Genomic DNA, 20,459 nt, shown 5'->3' on the forward strand with positions numbered 1-20,459 from the left:
TAAAAATAAAAATAAATAGCAAAAAAATTTTAATGATCCCGAGTCGAGGATGGGTATTTTACAGGTGCGTTAATAAGAAACGAAACTTCTTCACACTGCACTGAACACCAGCCAGATCCACTTTTTTTTTTTTTTTTTTTGCCATTCAGAAAGGGGCGCTTTGTGTTATTCAGAAGATTTTACCTTGACGTTGCCCATCAAAAACAGAGTTAAAAAACACACACATCTCATTCAATGTTTGCTTTATTCTCATTACTATTTACATTATTGATTCCCACTGAAGGTATCAAAACTAAGAATGAACACAAGTGTAGTTATGTACTTAACGATAAAAAGGTGAAATAACTGAAAACATGTTTTAGAGTGTAGTTTCTTCAAAATAGCCACCCGTTGCTGAGATTGTTGGCATTTTCACCTCTGGGAACTCATTCAATATTGTTGGTAAACCATTTCAGGTGACTAGTTGACTAAGCTCATCAATGGAATGCCAAGAGTGTGCACAAAATCATCAGCGCAAAGAGTGACTACCGTATTTTAAAAAAAACAAACAAACAAAAAAACTGGAATATAAAACGTGTTTTAAATTATTTCACCTTTTTTTTAATTGCATAACTCCACATGTGCATTCATAGTTTTGATGCCTTCAAGTGAGAATCTACAATGTAAATAGTTATGAAATAAAGAAAATGCATTGCATGAGGATCTGTGTCCAAACTTTTGGGCTGTACTGGATGCATTAGATAAATCAAAACTGTGATCTTTTGCTGCCGTGTCCTGATAACACCCGACGAGGACAAAATATGTTGTTTTGTTTTTTTTATGACTTGCTGTTTATATGCAAAGTGAAATTGTGTTATAGGTATATGCACAGCTGCACAGCTCACCGGTCTCTGTCACAAACAAGATTCTAATCTCAAGTGACGGCCCCTGTATCCAAGGAAAGCAGATTAGATAGTCTGAAGTGGCTCGAGTTTACACCAACTCCTGTCATACTTGATGTGTTTCCATGATTGGATTTTTAATCTCGTCTTGCATTTCGGTCCTTGGGATAGACATCTGAACAATCGTCACTTGGATTGCGGTTAGGAAAAAATGTGTATTATTTTTCCGTCTAGGTACGACCCCTACAATAAAGTCTTCTCCAGGGAGTACTACGACCACGAGGCTATGCGTGCCTTGAGGCGAGAGGCCATCGACAAGGCTCGCTCAGCCCAGAGATGGGGCCTCATTTTGGGCACGCTGGGCCGTCAGGGAAACCCAAAGGTTCTGGAGGTGAGAGTGTGCGTTTTGTTTCAGCATTGTTTGTGTCCTTAAGGCCTGCTCTGCAATAGCTTGTAATATTTTTCAGTTTGACATTTTTAGTAACAAGCGGTTCCAGCACTGGAAATCTTGACGCTGCAAAAGCCAGTGTTGTTTTTAAACAATGCTAATTGTTATATATAATCCACCAAATGGATACAGAATGTTTACAGTTTTTAAAAATACACATATATGTAAATATGAGTAGCGATGAACATTTTTTTAAAATTGTACAATCGTGATTTTTTTTTTTTCTGCAATATTGGGATTGTGATTAAACATTTTTTTGAGGTCCTATTCCAGTATATTTTATTAACAAACACAAGCAATAATAATCTGTATTACAATTAATAATATCACTTTTATTATACATAAATGTTTTGGTCTTAAAAGTTAGACATAGGCTAAAATAAAGGTAGTATTGCAAGATATGAAAATACCGTATGTAGACTGCACTTTTTAAGCACTGAACATATCTAGAAACTGTATAAATAAGTAAAATATACATATTTAAAAAAAAATAGTCTCCCAATCGACTGAAATGAAGTAGTTTTTTTTTTTTTTAATTATTAATTTTAACTACAGTCTTTGCAATTTCAAAATTGTATTCTACTACTTTGTGGTCTCATATGAATTGGATGACCATTAGTAATTTGATTTATTTATTTATTTATTTATTTATTTATTTATTTATTTATTTATTTATTTTTTGACAATTTAGCTAAAAATTTCATTTGTTCTAAAAATACCACAGAGTCCTCCCTCCTGCTTTAAACGGCCCACAGACTTCACATTATTGATCTTAGCCATCATGAAAATCAATAGGACAGTGTGAACTATACATGTAAAAAGCCCATTCATATAAAGTACTACCGTATTCATATACTGATCCATTATAAATGTGAAGATTTCATCCAGGTAAATCATTATCAAACGATCCGCAGGACTTCTGCCTTGCATGTTTTCCACATCTAAGTGCTCTAATGCCCACTTTAAACGGCGCTACCATTATCAAACTTTGCAGGGCTTGATAGTATCTGGAACCTTCATGCTTGAAATACTCCAAGACCACGCGTGCCATGACTCAACGTATGATTTGCTTTAGAACCTATGCTAATCCACTACGTGAAGCACATATAAATGTCATCGGTGTGCACTGAAAGGCATATGGCGGCAGTCTTTCTGCCCGCCAGTGAGGGGAGAGGTTAAATTTTAGCATAAACGAGGAGGAGGATTGAAGGGGGATTTACAAAAGCTGAACTTCTCTGCCATATTGATCTGTAGAGATTAAGAAGTGGAGTGCTAGATAACGTTTAAAGTATCATCTGATTGGAATTAAAAAAAAAAGTTATTCACATGGACAGAGACATTTTTTTTTCTATCTTACTAAAACTAACATTTATGAGATTTCTACATATCTGCGTGGGATAGGTGTTATAACAGGATATGTCCTTCAAAAAGTCAATTGATTGTGGGACCTCTTCACCCTTAATTTTTTGATGAATTCAACTTGACACTGACCTTGTGCAGATTTTTTCTACTTTTTGGAAACATTCCCTCTGGATCTCGCGTGAAAGAAAACGAGTTCAATGGACAAAGCAATTGAATAAGCGCGTGCTTGCATGAACGTCTCATGAAAGCAAGTGGCTAGGGTGCCGCAACCTAAAATCGTGTTTTACACATTCTGAGCACTTGTTCTCTCTGTAGCACCTGGAATCAAGGCTGCAGTCGCTGGGCAGGCGCTTCACCCGAGTTCTTCTGTCTGAGATTTTCCCCAGCAAGTTGGATCTGCTGCCTGATGTCGACGCGTGAGTAATGAGATGCTCATGCGCTAACACGCTACCAAAAGTAGGGCACCGCTTGATCACAGCCTTTAAGAAGATGCTGGCCAATTGTTCTCATTGCCTACCTTACATCTGCACTTAGAACTTTAAGATTTTACCAAGGACCTTCACTTACTCTTAAATCTGCCGGGTCAAAATTAACCCAAATTGGTTGGACTCGCTTAGCCCAGTCCTGGGTCCAAAAAAGGATGGAGCCAATGCAAGGTTATTTATACCCAGCGTATCGGGTTGATGATTTGACCCAGCACGATTTTGACCTAATAAGGCGTAAATACTAATACTGTTGAATTACCACAAAATTTGTAACATATCAGTACTGGAAGGCTGTGGCTAAAAATAATACAAATTTTATTAACAACATTTTCTAAGAAGAAGATTTTTTTTTTTTCCTGTATTAGAATAAAGTGTAATTACACATCCACTACAGTAGGCGGCAGAGGTGCTCTCATTGTCTCATTATTATCTCCTTTGCAGAGGTGTACTTAAAATAAATTTATAGACAGACAAATTATACTGTTTTAGTGGCAGCAGAGGGTTGCTGAGGTGTGAAATATTTTCTTCTTCCTGGTGGGGAGTAACAAAACATAATTGATGAGCACTGAACTATACACACATTTTGAAAAAAACAAAACAAAACAAAACATATTTTATTCTTCAACTAGCCACTCCGTCAGCCTCTATTGAAGACAAAACGCTGGGCGTAATATCACTGGAAACATCAGAAGGGTTTCTTAAAGTGGCCATTAACCCATAATGACAGGGGAGACTGCAATTTCAGTGACACTTGCAAAATGTTCAATGTGGTTATGAAAACAGAAGACACATCACCAAAAAAATGACCCCCCCCCCCCCCAATAACCCAAACATTAAAATCATTTTAGAAGAAAAAAAAGGTACAATTTAACCACCTATTATACACACTCTGTGGGACATGAGGGGAAAACAAAGATACAACACAAAAGGACCACATTTTAATAGATGTATCATTGTGCTGCAGTTTCATTATTCGGCTACATGTTCATGACGACTGAGCGATTCAGATGAGGACACCAAGAGTGCATTATTGTGATATTGACCCTGCTGCAGCAACCATTACTTGAAAAATATTCGTTTAGGAGATGACAAGGAATATTAGCTCGCTTTGTGCCGTTTGCTTAAGGCTTGCAAATAAATGCATCATTGTGGCCTTTTCCCTTTTGTGCCGCTACCACAGTGCATGCATGGAGGATTTAATATACTCTCTTTGAAAAGGTCACAAGTTTTCACTTTAGTTTAGTAAATACAACACTTGTCCTCCTATTGTGCCCGTAATAAATTCTGGTTTTTTTTCTGTTTTATTTTTTTTTACCCCCTTGTGTTAAAGCTACTTGTGTCCTAAAGAAGTGTTTGTCAAACTTTGTTTCAGAAAATATCACATTAGAAACAAAGAAGAAAACTGCCTGCCTACATTTTCCCTTTTTTTTTTTTTTTTTTTTTTTACTGTATCTTGATTTTGGTAGTCCAAACACAGAAATGTCAGAAGGAAAATGTGCTTCAAAACTAGAACCTGTTAAAATATACTTGATCTCTTTTATCTCCTAATCTATTTTTTTTTATGTGTGAAGTGATGCCTTGAGATACGAGTTGAATTTGTTCCGATCTCAAATCGTCTTATCCCATTGCAGGGAATGGAAATGTCATTCATCTGTTCCAGTCTCCCCAAAACAACAACCCCAAAAAATCTTGTTTTTAATAATAAAAATAGCACAATGTAATATTATACTTTATAAAAAATAATGTGTACAATACAGCCATACAAATACAATGGAGTGGAGTCTGACCTAATCTCTCAGCTTCTCATAATGGCAGAATTTTTAGTTGTCCTTTGTAAAGGATAAAGAATATCTGCCCCAGTTTTTTTTTTTTTTTTTTTTAAGTTTGACAGTAACCTTCAGCTGAGTGTCAATAAACAGCTTGAAGCCCTTTTTTTTTCCTCAAGAAAATTTCCTATTGTTATCTGTCAAACTGCGTTTGCTGTGAAGTGAGTTGAGTCCCCTGCCACCACACATCATTGACCTCACAAATCAAAGCAAGAAATCGGCCGATTGGCAGCTTGTATTTCGAAATACTCCAAAGTGGTCCAAGGAAAACACTCTGAGCAGCACTTTTTTTTTTCAAAAGAATGGCATCATTGTACAATCTGCTGTTATGACTGAAATGTGCATGAATAGTCGAAGGCCGGATGGGCGTCGTCATGAAGATAACAAACAGGCTACGGCTTCAGTAATATAATTGAAATTCATGGGGAGTGTGTCTGCTTTTACCGTTGCAGCAGTGACACATTGTCCAGTTTCATCAGCAGACAGGCAACGCATATCAAAGGCGATTTGATTTGTATGTTACACGTCTTTGTATTTGTTAAATTGGAAAGGATTACCTCAATAAACAAGAATTCCTTTGTATGCCATGCAGACTGGGGATGTTGAAGCACGTAGGGATCTATAGTAGGTCGATAAAACATGCTGCTGATAATCCCGGTGTGATAAACTCCCCGCCAATGAATGCGCAGTCTTGCTCTTATAATCATAATTGAAAGTTGCCGGGGATTTCGCAATTTGAGGATGGAGGTGAATGTGGACCTCAAAATTATACTTGTCATACTTGCACTTACGACTGAACCATGTTGAAAAATAAAATCCCCCCCCCCCCCCCCCCTTGATAATTGCAAATGCGATCCCGACCTAAATCAAGCAGTTATTTTACAACCTTTGCAATTTAAAATTTTCATTCTATTACATTGCCATGTCGATTTGAGTTTGATTAATTGTTCAGCCCTGCGGTGCATTAATAAGAGGTGTGATATGTGAGGGGAGGAGTGAGTGAGTGAGAAAAAGACGGCAGGTTTGAGCGAGATTGAGAAGAGCGAGAGAGCAATGCTGAGGGAGTTGAACGGGGTCGGATCTTGGAAAATGGTGAAAGTGCTTTTTTGTTGTCCGGCCATCTATTTGAGACCGATGTTTGAGTGCAGCTTTCAAGTTATGTAAGTCAGGCCCAGCTCACCCGTCCACAAAACCTCATTACAGACCAAATGACTTTTCTTTCAATAACATGTAAGTGTTTAAATTCAAAGGTAGTATTTTCTTTATCCAAAAGTATCGGGACTTGGTCATTACTTTCTGTATAAACATGGGGAAAAATTGACTTTTTGGACAAATAAAAATCCCAAACATTATTAAGGGGAATAAACAGTAGCTCAATTCAGTTGTCCACCGATTTTCTATCTAATCCACTTAAGACTAGAGCGGTTTATAGCTAAATGATCCCAGAATATTAATAAGATTTCAGGAGGTAAAATGAATAAGAAAGAAATATTGATGGGAAGTTTTTAAAACAGAAAATTTCTATGCAACTTTTATGTCTTTTGCCAAGGCTATCCAAAGTTCCCAGAGTTTTGTTTCATAATATGAGATAGAAGTATTTTTTATTAGGACAGAAATTGTGCTCTTGGTCATGTTTTAGTACTACTAAATACTCGAGTTTTTCAACAAGCCAAATGTATTTGTAGTTAAATTATGAACTTATTTGTTGCCAAAGATGCATTTACACGTTTGATTTATATGTTTACAAAAAGTCTTCTTCTTTTTTCTGGATTTTGGGCAATGCGGCTAAATTTCCTGAAACTTAACCAATGTTCGACTGCTGATTACTCGAGAATGAAAATGGGTAGATTCCAACTTTTCTGAAAGAAGAGAGTCTATTGTTTCATTTGGTGGATTTGATGTAATGTAATAAATCATAGCACAGAATATTCTGTGGGTGTGAAAAAAAGTCAGTCAAAATGATGTAAAATTGCAGGCGCTCTTAGTTTGTGATGAGTGCAAATGGCTGCCGTTCAATGACTTAAAGAGGAAAGAGGAAAAAAAAGTATCAAGTGCTGAAAGAGCTCCTTCTGGTGCCTGACACGACAAGTTTAACTTTCGAGAGACGTCCAGATGTTCCAACTGTGCTCGTTCAGTCACTCATCGAGTCAACTTTCGGGATGGGGTATGGAAGGTGTCTTTTAAACAAGCCGCTGCCATTGTTTCATCATTGCATCCGTAATTTATCAGACACGCCGCCTGCGTGTATTTTTGGCTTATCTGATCCGCACAGCTGGAAATTGTTCAGCAGCTCTCTTTACCCACCCCCCTTCGTCCCATATGATTGCTTTTTTTTGTGAGCCCGGCTACAATAGACACAACAAGCCACCAGGCGTCTCGCAATGTGCCGAATCCATCGTGTTGCATTGTGGGAGGGATGGAAGCACGAGAGAGAATTTTCCACACGGCGCACAGTCCCATTTCAAGCTTTCTACGCCTTTAGACACCCACATAGTCATATAAAAAAGAGCCGCCATTATCATATTCTCTTAAGTGTGTAATTAGACGATCCCCGAGCAGGCTTTGTACTATTGTACACATATCTGCTCGCCACACACGCTTATCTCCACTAGACCGCCGCCATACCAGCCAATGCATTGCCGCATTTAATCTCTTCCATTTGAGATTTTGACAACAGCCCAATTAAATAGCGTTTTCTGTGAGCGTGTTACGTCTCGCAAGTATCGAAAAGCCTAATTGCTTCAGGAATGAGGCAAGGTGGCGAGTACGGCGCGTGGTTACAGCAGCGCTACATGTTGTCAAGTCTCCAGTTGTGTTGAGCGCTCACATGACAGGTTTTGTCTCAGAGTCTAAAAAACGTCTCATTTTTGGATCATTTGCTTTCAATCTTGTCCATATAAGAGACGAGCCCAAAAGCTCACTATTTTGCTCCTGTCCTCTTTCACTGCCCATCAGCACTGCACAGCTCCTCTGAAGTGTAATTAGGAGAAAGAGAGAGAGGGATGGAGTTATTTTGGGGTCTCTTGAAAAGCTTCCATCCATCCATCTGTCTTCTACCACTTATCATGTTCAGGGGCCTGACATTGGCCGAGAAGCATGGTACGTTCTGGATGTGTCCCCGGTTAATCGCAGGGCACAATAGAAACATTTCAAATTCTCAGCAATGAATGATATAGTGTCACAAATTAACTGTGTATGGAGTGTAGTTAAAGCGCTATATATAAAAGCAGTCCATTTACCATTTATTCGCTGCCTGCAAAAAAAAAAAAAAAAAAAAAAAAAAAAAACACGCAAGCGCAGTGCAAATATGCAGAATCAACGGTGAACAGAAGTAGAAATTCACCACCCACTGCAAAAATTGGACTTAAATCCACAAGGAAAAAAAAAGTCATGAAATGAGGAATATACTACTTAAATTAAGTTAAATTATCTACCAATGCAACAGATTAAAAAAAAAAAGTACACATAGCTTCCACAGATGTCTTGAAACTAGTGGATAGATCTTATTTGTAGCATGTCTACCATGTTGTTTAGGAGGTGTTGCTGTAGGAGACGCCGACTGAATTTAATCTGGAATTTAGAATCCGCAAGTGTCTCTAAATGAACAGGTTGGGAATTGCTCCATAAGCAACAGGAAGTGATCCAAGTGCACAACAGGAAATTACCCAGAATTGCCCCAAATTGAACAGCAAATGTTGCAAAGTGAACAGGAAGTGATCAAAGTTCTTGGAAAAAAAATAAATAAATCTTCTATTTTCCATAATTTTTCAGTGATTCAAACCATTCCTACTTTAAAACTCTTCAGCAAATATTGCATCAGGATTTGCAAGAGCCAGCAGTGAAATTTAAAATTTCTGCAGGAATTTTCTCTTTCTTTTTACATACATTTCCCACACCGATAAATAATGCAATTAATCTGCTCCAGAGATCAAATATTCACAATCGTTAAGATTTTATTTATATTATAGTGTAATAGTCAATACATGAAATTAGACTAAAAAAAAAACAATAATTACCTAATTTTATCTATATTACTACAGTTTTACTCGCACCAAAAATCCACATTCTTTAAAATATGCTTCGTAAAGGAGATCAGAAGATTCCTCCTTGCTTTGTCTTCTTCGGTTGTCATGTGGTTTTTTTTTGTGTTTTTTTAAATAACCCCAAGTTCATTGCTTCATCTGACTTTCCTCTTAGACCTTTTTGCTTACCCAGTGGACTGAGAGTCCTGATTTGCTTATGAACTGCTGTTCTGCTTTTGAAACCACACTTCCGGTCCCTTTCAGCTGACTGTTGTACATAACAGCAAGTTACATACATGCAGAATGTTACGCATCCACTCAATCACAATCAAACCCTTTTATTGTAATTACAGGTGTCCTCCTCAGCTGATTGCCTTTGGCGATGCAAAAAAAAAAAAAAAAAAAGCATAAAAGCGTCCAAATTATTCGCCTCAAACTGATGGACTTAAAGGTCTTATTTCCAATTCACCATCCCGCTCGCTTGTGCACACACGCCGGCCGTGAGGAGATTGCCGCCAGTGTGTGTGACTCAGCTGGCTCTCAAATTACGAGGGATGGAAAACAATTCGCTCTTCGGGAGAGAGAGAGAGAGAAAGAGAGACGTTTAGAAGCGCGAAGAAAAAAACACACAACAGAATTTGAAAATGAGAAAACGCCACGCGTTCGCCCAAAGGGCGGGCGGAATATTTCTGTGCCGAGCGGGAGTCAACTGTGCAATCAATTCAGCCGCTTAGAAACTTTGCCAAAAGTTGGCAAAAGGGAGAATAGACAGATGGGCAATTTTGACATTCAGGCGATTAGGCTTTTATCCCACCCGCCCTGCCCCCTTTTCCTCCATCTTTGCCTCTTTAAGCAGCATCATACATCTGGCCTTATCTTCTTGGCCTTTACACGCGTCGCTTCATCTTTCCTCGTCAATAGCTGGAGCTCTGTCATTGGAATTAGGGACAACGGTGGGCTGCCTCGCTGGCGATGGAGCCGTGCATAGGATTGATCTGCAAAAGCTAACCTGCCCCCCCACCAACCCCATTGTTCATTTTCTCCCCTCCAGCTGTTTAGCCCCCCCCCCCACTTCATGCATTTTCAAGAGTAAACACTCTTTCTCTGGCAGACACTCTTTGCTGCCTCTCTCTTCTTCTCCTTGCCTCGTGCCCCTCCGCCCTCGATCTCCATCTGCTCCATCTTTATTGCTCTTCCTCCCTCCGCTATCTGCGTCTTCCTCATCTCTTTCATACACAGGCCCCACCCAGCAGTCCTCCTTACTCCCTCCCACCACTCCGCTGTCTGCCAGCTATGTAGGCTACCTCCATGGAGACCTGAATGGTGCTTCTTTCTCGCTTTTTTTTTTTTTTAATTCACACTCACCTAACCTCTCCTTCTTTTTCCTCTCACTGCATTTTCTTTTTTTTTTTTTTTTGGTCCCCGAAAGCCCCCGACCTCTCACCTACCCCCTTTTGCAACATCACTCATCCCCTGACTGCTTCCGCAGTCACAGAGCGTAGCGCGGCTGTTTGCGAATCAGGGCACATCTCGCCAACAGATGCCTGAGATCAGGTGGAGGCTGCACGGCTGCTATGTGTGAGAGAGTGGACGCATATGTGCCCCGCCTCCCTAATAGGATCTCGGTGAGGTGTCTTGGAACTCAGGTGGTACATAACATGCTTGCCTACAATAAAATAAAGTTGAAATAATTGAAGACGTCTCATAAATGTGACATTAATAGACAATTCGGGAAAAATAATCATTATTTTGATTGATATTAAAATCATGGTTAGTAAACACGATTATTCATTGATTTCAAAATGTTGCATGAATTCAACTACCAAAATTCAAGTTTAAATATAACTTGGAGGAAAAAGTTGTTTTTGTATGTTTTCCTACAGCGTTTGTGTGCGAGGTTTCGTTATTTGAATTTAAATACCGACTTTGATGGCTAATGCTAATTTTTGCTAGCCGGACAATAGGGATTTCCATTGAGTTTTAGCATTAAGCTAAACAATGTGTGCTATACAATGTGTGTACTTCTTTTTGTTGTGTGTTTTAGTTTTACAATAACCTTCAACGGTGGTGTCAATAAACATCTTAAAAATCACGCAAAAGAACTTTCATCACGTTCATCGTTTTTCTCACATCATAATAGTGCTGGGTTTAAATAATCAAATCGAAATCGAACCGATTTTCCTTTTTGAGCCTGAAATCGATTCATAAAAACCATGAATCAGTTTTTTTAATAGCTCTTTTCCCCATAAATTCATAAGACAATAGAATTTTAAAGGACAAATGTTTGTATCTTAGTTTCACAGGAATTGAAAAGTATTTTCTTACATTTATGAAAGACCTCACTTCTTGCACTTTAAGACAATTCAGAATCTTTTTAATTTATATTTACAATTATGAAAATATTTTCATCTCATCCTTGCTGATGTCAACGTGTTGCAATAATAAACAAAATCATTAACCAGTTACTGCCCGCGCAAAATGTAATTTCCAATTTAATGTTTGTGGCGTTTTTATGATGTCCTTGATAGTTAAGAAAAATTGATGTTCCATAATTTATCAATATCGGGTTGAATTGAATCAAATCGAGAACAATCCACTCTATACTCCAGCCCTATATTATGTTTTTAGAATCGTGAGAAGTCAGTCAAACTCATGATCACATTTCGATTAATTGCCCAACCCAAGACTTTCATGTTTAATATGAACATTTTCTGAGAACTTCAAAAGTATCTGAAGAAATGAAAACTTTTTAATGGCTTGACTTTTGTCACCTTTGTATTACAATGCATCCCTCGCAAATGCTGGTCTGCTTTGTATCATAACCTTTTTCACATTTTGTCATCCCATCATTGGCATTCAAGTTGACCTTTCTTTCGTCTGTCCGGAGATCGGATTCCACAACATTGCATTGATTGGAATCCACGGTCCATAACCGTTATATTTCAACATCACATACAATGTTCCAGATTGTAAATGAGTGTTTGTGTGGTGGCGCCACTAAAGGAGGGAAAACAAAAGGATTCAGAACTCAATATTTTTAATTAATTGGAATGAAAATGTAAGCAGCGCACTCATGTCCATGTCGGCGTCATGTCCGGTTGGCTGTAATTTGTTTTTATTTTGTCGTACAGTTGTTTATGTCAAGATTATTTAAATCCAGTCCATCCACTTTTCAATATACAGACAGTAGTTCATTGTTCACAGTAGCTATGAGCTCGTATATACTATAGAAAATATTGGTACCATCTGCAAAAATAATGCATTTTAGTGCTTGAGATATGTTCAAGATGTCATTGATATACAAATGAAAGAGTTTTGGCCCTAGCACTGAACCTTGGGGGACCCCACAAGAAATATTACATTTATTGAATGTGTACTGCCCCATTTTGACATATTGCACTCTATCCTTTTGATGACTTTTTAACCACCGTCCAGCAGCATCTTCCCAAATTACATATTTTTCAAGCTTATTGAGGAGGATTGAATGATTAATTGTGGCAAAATCTATTTTATTTTCATATTTATTTTTCTTTTTGATCAATTGCATTTCTAATTTCTTCTCTTCCTTGGATTATTGCCATCAAGAGTTCTGAAACTGCACTGACCTTCATTTATTATTTGAAACTTCTCACACCAATAACTGAAAAAAGTTTCTCAGGAATTTTGGAAAATTGAGGCAATAGAGAAATTTGTCTATATAGTTAGTAAAACTGTTTGTAATGTCATTTCACACGTGAATCCCACCATCGTTTTTTTATTTCAATCCCATAGTGACGAATTACTCAATACTTTCACTATGACATTCCATCTGGTTGATTTGTTGGGAATTCGTGTGCCTTCTCGTCTCCCGCAGGTGGGTGCAGATTGCGTGTCCGCGGCTGTCCATCGACTGGGGTTCGGCCTTCTCCAAACCGCTGCTGTCCCCCTATGAGGTGAATGACCCGCTCGCTCTTGCCGTCGCGGCTCTTCAAACGCCCGCACGAGCCGCGCGGGTGGCGCCACCGACGGACGGCCGGATGCCTCCTTGTGCCGTTCTAGCGGCTCCATTGTCAAGGGTGGCAAAAGTCTTTTCAAATGGTGACGCGGCGGAGCAGCTCCCCCTGCAGGCTGCGTGATCGCACAGCCGCCACCGCCCCTCCATGTTGGTCCTCAACAAGATCCATTTCAAAGCGAGCTGCTGCTGCTGGATTAGAGAAACAAAAAAAAAAAGGAAGGAAGGTGGATTGTGACGGCTTTGGTTTTTGTGGCCGCGGTTTGGTAACGTGAGCTATTAATTCATTTCAGACATCCTCGTGAAATGTCTCTGAGGGACTCACCGCTTTTGAATAGAAAATGCTGATTGTTTTTCCTCTGGTTATACAGTGCAGCTCCTTTTTGTGTGGGAGCCTGCTTTGCTCTCCCTTGCAGCCATTTTTTATTTTTTTTTTTTAAACATTGCATCCAGATCAGTTGAGTTGTAAGGAACGCATCCCGTCTCTCGGAAGTGAGTGCTTTTACATGTGCTGTGGCATTTAGAGAGAAGATGACAGTGGCGGGAGGGAAAGGAGCCGAGAGGGCGGAGTGAGAGGGGCGGGGCCACTTATTTTCAGGGCCTCTCATGTTATATTTATAGTCAATAAGACGCACTCGGCTCTCTTGTCGGAGTGGGGATTAGCGGCGCAAGATAGCATGCGCAGAGCGGAGGAGGAGAGGATGGAGAGGCGGGGCGCCAAAATAAGGACAGAGAAGAAGAGTGGGGAGGAAAAAAAAAAATTCATTCAATTTCATTCTTTCATTTTGTTCCCGTCACTTGAATTTGAACCAAGTTGAATCTGCAATATTGCACTTTAGAAAAGCATGCTCATTTTTTTTTTTTTTTTTTAATAGAGCAATTCATTTTGGACCACCTAGAGATATTTGAACGAAGACTACGCTGACAAAATTTGGCACATTACAGTAATCCAGCATAGATGTATGAAGGCATGGATGGCAAATACAATACAGCAATTACAATGAAAATGGCAGGGCCCTAGAATTGAACCCTGTGTAACACCCTCCAGCAATGACATAATTAAAAAGAAACTTTTTTTTTTTTTTTTTTGCAACATGATTTCATGTTCCAATCCAATTATTTGTGCTTCTCCTTCTGGCGTGCCTGCCTTGGCCACCAGGAGGCAGTATAAAAAAAAATCATATCAGGCAGAATATAAATTCTACTACTACTGTAAGTTACCTAGTAAGATTTTTTAATATTAGCAATATTTTTTTTTTTTTTTTTTTTTTTAAAACCACTGTTTGTTGTTTTGACATGCAACCGACAACCACAGACCAAAAGCCAAAATGTCCCTTGAGCCGAATTTTACTCTGTGGCTGATAACATTACTAAGAGATAAACAATTAGTTACAAACGTTAATAACAAGTTAAATTAAATAAAAAAAAAAAAAAAAAAAGCAAAACTTCTTCTCCAGCAGCTCCTGTGTTACATTTGCCAATGCAGCCACCGACAACTTTGTGACAATCTCACCTGTTCAAGCTGGCTGTTTTGACACCTGTCTCATCTCTCCTGTCAATCTCTCTTCTTTCCCCGCACATCAAAACACTCTTAAAAATTCACTTTTTGCTGGAGAGAAACCGTCAAATCCCAAACCTTTTTGGTCTCTCGTTGATTTTTCTGCTCTCTCGCTACCTTCCCTCAGGCGGCGGTGGCCCTGCAGGAGACCACCTGGAAGGAGGTCTACCCCATGGACTTCTATTCCAATCAGAGCCTGGGGCCTTGGACCCCCAACCACCCGGTCAACCAGCCTGCTCGGCCCCCTCGCGCACAAGCCCGGGTGAGGCAGAGGCGGGATATCTTTCATTTATTTATTTATATGTTTGTTTGTTTATTTTTTATTTGATAGTGTTTATTTTAATTATTTATTTATTTTATTTATTTATATTTCTCTACTTGTAGCCTTTTGAGATTGTGTGATATAATAGGCATTATAAATGAAATGCATTATTATGATTATTTCCGTATGCACGTGGTCATACTGACACCTAGTGGCACATGCGGAACGACCTTCAATTCGCCAATTATGAAAACTGTTCTTCCGTTTTTGATTCCATGTGATTTATTAATATTATTATTATTATTTCAGGTTGCCTCTCCAGCTGCCTTTTCCCTGCAGAAAGCCGACCCGCAGTGTACCCAGGCGCAGTGCGCCCCCTGCAGCTGCCAACAGGAATGACACAGCGACAGCACAACAAAGTGGGTTTTTACACTTAAAGCCGACCTGCCAGAAAGAATGCCCTCACTTCTTCCAGCAAATCACACGGCAGCATTCAGGATCACATGTGCACGCACTTGGAGGTAATCGCTCATAGTAAGGTCGTCATGCATGTTCTTGAGTCCCTTTTGGAGAAGCCGCCGGGTTTTTGCACGCAAATGTAATGAAGAGATGCCACAGGGGGAGCGTGTGGAGGAAAATGAAAGAGAGACAATGAACCAAGAGTGTCGTTGCGGGGGCGACCTATTTGACCTTGATTTAAACGACGGAGCGTGCTTGGAACACTTTATTTATTTAATACTGCTAAATAGATCTGTCACGACAACACTCTATTTCTTTTATGCCACTTTTCCACACAATAAATGAGAAAAAAAAAATCCTGATTATTTCTGTTTGAGTTTTTGGCAGCTTAAATTATTATTTTTTTTTACTAGATGCAAGTCTGGAGCGAGAATATCCACCAGTCACGACTGCTTTCCGTCCTCATTATTTATTGATGGAGGATTCTGTCGATAAATAAATAAATATGTCAGAACACAAATTTTGCTGCAGGAAAAAAAGCAGACTGTCCTCTGCACAACCTGAGAACTCGTCCCACCCCGCCCTCACCCACATTCCTCATGGGTGGGGCTTAGGTGTTAACGCCAAAAAAAAAAGAGAAAAATTCCAACACTTTTCTCATCACGACGTCTCCTTGGTAACACGTCCATCCTCCTCGTCATGTGTCTCACGTTCAGGCGTACGGGCGAATGCACGGCAGAAAAAAGAAAAAAAGAAAGAAAGAAAAAATGAATCAGCCACGCAAAGACCTTCATGTTTGTTTTACCAGTTGTTGTTTACCTGTTAGGAGGCAGCAAGAACATTTAATGAGTGCCTTCCCCAAAACTGAAGTGTGGCTTTTTAATTTAATCTTCAACTCTGAAGAGAAGATCAGAAAGGGATTTTTCCAAAGCTGACTGAAGACAAATTTTGTTTGAAAGTCTTAAACAGCAATAAAAAAAATAATAATTCTGAACAGTAAAGACGGAAAAGTTGATACTTCTTCCTACAAGACGTACTGTATTATGCAATTTTCCCCATAATTTCAAATGACTATCAGTCATATCAATCACTATCAATACAATATTAGACTATAGACTATCAATATTTTGTACTTTCATTTGGCAGATGCCATTTCTGATATTTGACTGAATGAAATTCCGATAACCAATTCATCGGTCGAACAAATTTTGAATTTTTTTGAATACTTACAATTAAAAATAATAATTTGACTGCTTCCCATTTTTTTTGTTTTCTTTTTTTGAATTTATTTATTTATTTTTAAAACTTAAAACAGGGGAAAAAAATGGCAAAAATCAGCCTCTTTGGGAGGCTCGGGGGGGTTAAGAATGTCTTTGTCTGGTATTTAAAAAAACAAAAAGCCAAAAAAAAGCCCCAAAAAATCTGCCTGTTTTGCGGGGAGGCAAAATATCCAGAAAATCATAAGTTACAGCACACTTTGCACACCCTGTTCCTTGAATTGTGTTGGGCCAATTTTGAATCGGACTTTGGTTGCCATGGCAGCTGGGGGGTGGAAAGCCCAACAGTTTGTGTGCAATATAACGAAAACTCAGTTTTCCATATATCCTCTTTAAAGCCAGAATTTATGTATTTTGCTTTTATAGTAATTTATTATTGGCATAGTTTGCTTGCGCTTTAGCAATGTCAAATGTAAAACATCCCCAATCTATTGTTTTTTTTTTCATCCACCTTGAGTTACATTGAGTCAAATATCTCAAAAAGCAGATATTTGCCAATACACTGGCTTGATAGATTCATCAAAAGGCTTTTTTTTTTTTTGTCCATTTGTTTAAATCCTTCCCTTTGGCTATATTAAAAATGGCTGCGTGTATCCCACTTGTGTTAAACTGCATGGCAAAGTGTGACCACTAGGTGGTACTGTTAGCGTAGTTTATTTGCAATGCTGTTGAGTCACCCCTCTCTCAGGAGAGGCCGAGTTGTCGAAGCATCCTACCTATTTTTGTTGCTTGCTTGCTATTAATGAATAAATTCGTCATTGCAATGCATTTTTGAAGCTGTCCATGCATGGGATCCGTTTGGCACATGACTCAGGAAGTGCGTTCGAGAGCGCACTGTCCTCTCGTATCTTGATTACATTTAAAAACACCTCAATGTGTTGCGTGTGAACTGTCGAGACACTTCGTAGGTGGGTGACAAAGCGCAGTTAACGAAAGTATATGTGGGAGCAGAACGCAGGCTGTTAAGTTTGTTGTGACAAGAATAATGACAATCAGTGTCTGGTGCGAATATACATCTTTTGTCAGGCATTCATCAGCTGCATAGCGTCCTTGACGACGATGTTCCTGTGAGATTTGTTTTGTTTTTAATGCGGAATGCAGTTTCACAAGTGGCAATATAATGAAAATGTGTATCTCAATTTTCTATATGTAGAAAGAACATGCTTGAGGGCCATAATGTAGTGATGGCAATCTATGCATTAAAAGTGTGTACAATTAAAAGTTGTAAACTTGTACATGTTTACTATTCTTATCATAAAAAAAATCTTATAATAAAAACATGCATCTAAACAAAACTGAAAGTACAGTATAAAGCTAATTTTAGGATGCAGACCAGTTTGCTAAATGCTAACAAATCTTTAAGTTGTCAAACAATAAAAACAATTGAAAGCAATAAACCTAAACATAAACCTTTTCAAATGAATTAAAAGCACTAAAACAAACCACAAACCCCATTATTTTAAATACTGATCAACGCGATAGCTACGTTAACGTGATTAATTTAAAAAAAAAAAAAAAAAAGAAAAGAAAAAAGACTACAACACATTAAACTGAATTATTCTAGTTAATAATAAAAAGGCATCTAAACAGAGAGAGAATGTTTTGGTCATAAGCCAAATCTACTAAGGCTATCATGCTAAATGCTAATAAGTCAGCTATATTACGTCATGTGATGAAATAATCATATGATAAATACAATTGAAAGCAGTACATATATTTGTTAATACAACCCATTAAACTGAGTTAGCGTAAATAATGAGTATATATCGAAGTTAAAAGTAAAAAAATAAATAATAATAAATCAATATATATAACAGTCATTGCTGACCCTGGGTGGGACCACGCATGCACTTCTCCTTTATTACAAGTGTGGTGGTTCATTGTTTTGATGGTATTGTTTATTTTCAAGGTGTGAATATTGGCCGCCGAGTGCATGAAGCTCGAAAAAGACTCTTCAAAGGAAAACAAATAAGTGGTGTAAAGAGATGACTAATCCTGCGTAGGAGCTCAGTTTGTCCCTGATGCTTTGGACCACAAGCCCCCCCATCACACACACACACACACACACACACACACACACACACACACACACACACACACACACACACACACACACACACACGCGCTTAAATAAGCTGCACAGTGCTGTCATACTCCTTCCACAGCCCACTGTCCTTAATTTCCCTCTCCATGACCCACTTTAACCATTCTAAGATGTCTGAATAATGTTGTAAATAGCAAAAAACAAAAACAAATGAGCTCCTGTATGACACAACTGTAGCGATCACATGATCCGTATGCCTTTTGAGGGGTGATTATTGCTTGCGGTGTCCCTTGTGATCCTCGAGGAACAAGTGGCGTTGTTATTATGAAAAATAATGCTGATTTAGAAGAACTTCCATTAGTCGGCTGAGTCATTGTTAAAAAGGCCGAAGAGGGAAACAAAACAACAGTAAGAGAGCGAGGAGGAAATGTGACTCATTGGTGACTAATGGATGCTGCTGCTGCCCACTGCAAGTATAAGCGGAGCAGCATCTCACGCTCGAGGATGTCTTGGCTTGCTCTGCGACTGGCTTGAAGAACGTTACGCGTCAGATCCGTTTTTTTTTTTTTTTTTCTTATGTATTTCTGTTCCCTTATGACAGCGTTTTGCTAACATGTATTGACGAATGTGGACGCCTCTTCTGACGACGAGCAATTGAGATTTTGAATGATTTTAACAATTTGTGACATAAGTATGTAACTTCCTGTTTTTAAGTGGCGTTTTAGAAACTCTTGTTTTTATTAAACTTTGTGACTTTTTAGTAGGGAGAGTGCCATTTTGACAACTTTTGGCATCGGCCTTTTCACGAATCTGATAGCCGATAAAGCTGTCATCTCACTGAGCGGTGAATGCTTGGGAACGTAGCGAATTTTGAGTTTTTATATCAGGATTAGTAATAAGTCACAGTTTTTACTTGTTGCAAAGAATTTTTTATTTTTTTTGTAACTTTTTATTTTACCATTTTTCAACATACAAAGTGAAAGTCATACAAATAAACAGACTTGCAAAGAGCACTCAACATTGCAAGGGATTACCAAATACAAAAATAACAAAAAACTAATAATTAAAAAAAAAAAAAAAAAAAAGGTTCCGAGATGTTACCAAAAAAAAATACAAAAATTGCCTAAACAAAAATAAAATACCTAAAATGACACATCCTTACAAACAATCTGCAGCATTGCTGAGGTATGCAGGTTGCAAAGAAATTTTGAACATGTTCAGACATTTTTTTTTGTCTGAGAAGATCATTTGAAACCTTTTATGAACCCTGACAAAAAAAAAAAAAAACTTGCTATGTTTGCATGAATTTTTGTCGCTCAATGAGATGGATTCATTTATGTATTTATTTAAATTTCCACTTTACTTTTTAAATGCTGATGCTGACACTGGGAACTCTCTACACTTTTATTTTTAAAAAGTAAAGAAAAAAATGGTTAAAATTAAGAATTTATGTTGAAATTTTGGAAAACTTGATTGACTTGCTTAGTTTTTAATTTAGGTTAACACATGGTGGTGACCTGGAAAGCTCCTTGCATTTTTTAAAATCGTTTTTAAATAAAGCTATCTATTCTCTATATTTAAAATTAAAAGAACATTCAAAGTGTTGAAAATTTGAAAAGTTGTTTTAACCAACATTCTTAATGGCATTTCAACAAAGTTATTATTATTATTATTTGTATTTTTTTTGACGCAAGTATTTCCTCTTTTACTGCAAATGAGTATTGACTTGAAATATCGGTTATCAGCCTCCTTGACTACTAATAATCGTATTGGTATCGGCGCTGACAAAAAGCATATCTGTCTATCACTACTTTTTAATGAATTTCAGGATTTTTGAAGAGTAA

General features: G+C 38.1%; 1 protein-coding gene across 1 annotated transcript in view; it reads left to right on the forward strand.

Moving 5' to 3' along the window:
• Positions 1–15,658, forward strand: part of dph1 (diphthamide biosynthesis 1) — a 226,629-nt gene extending 210,971 nt beyond the window's left edge. Inside the window, exons 16-20 of the mRNA XM_077541010.1 lie at positions 1,116–1,272; positions 3,007–3,107; positions 12,878–12,956; positions 14,701–14,835; positions 15,145–15,658. Of these exons, the coding sequence (XP_077397136.1) occupies positions 1,116–1,272; positions 3,007–3,107; positions 12,878–12,956; positions 14,701–14,835; positions 15,145–15,234 (562 nt within the window). The 3' untranslated portion in view covers positions 15,235–15,658. The remainder of the gene's footprint in view (positions 1–1,115; positions 1,273–3,006; positions 3,108–12,877; positions 12,957–14,700; positions 14,836–15,144) is intronic.
• The last annotated feature ends 4,801 nt before the right edge of the window (positions 15,659–20,459 follow it).

The sequence above is a fragment of the Festucalex cinctus genome, chromosome 13 (assembly GCF_051991245.1).
Source record: "Festucalex cinctus isolate MCC-2025b chromosome 13, RoL_Fcin_1.0, whole genome shotgun sequence".
NCBI classification, from domain to species: domain Eukaryota; kingdom Metazoa; phylum Chordata; class Actinopteri; order Syngnathiformes; family Syngnathidae; genus Festucalex; species Festucalex cinctus.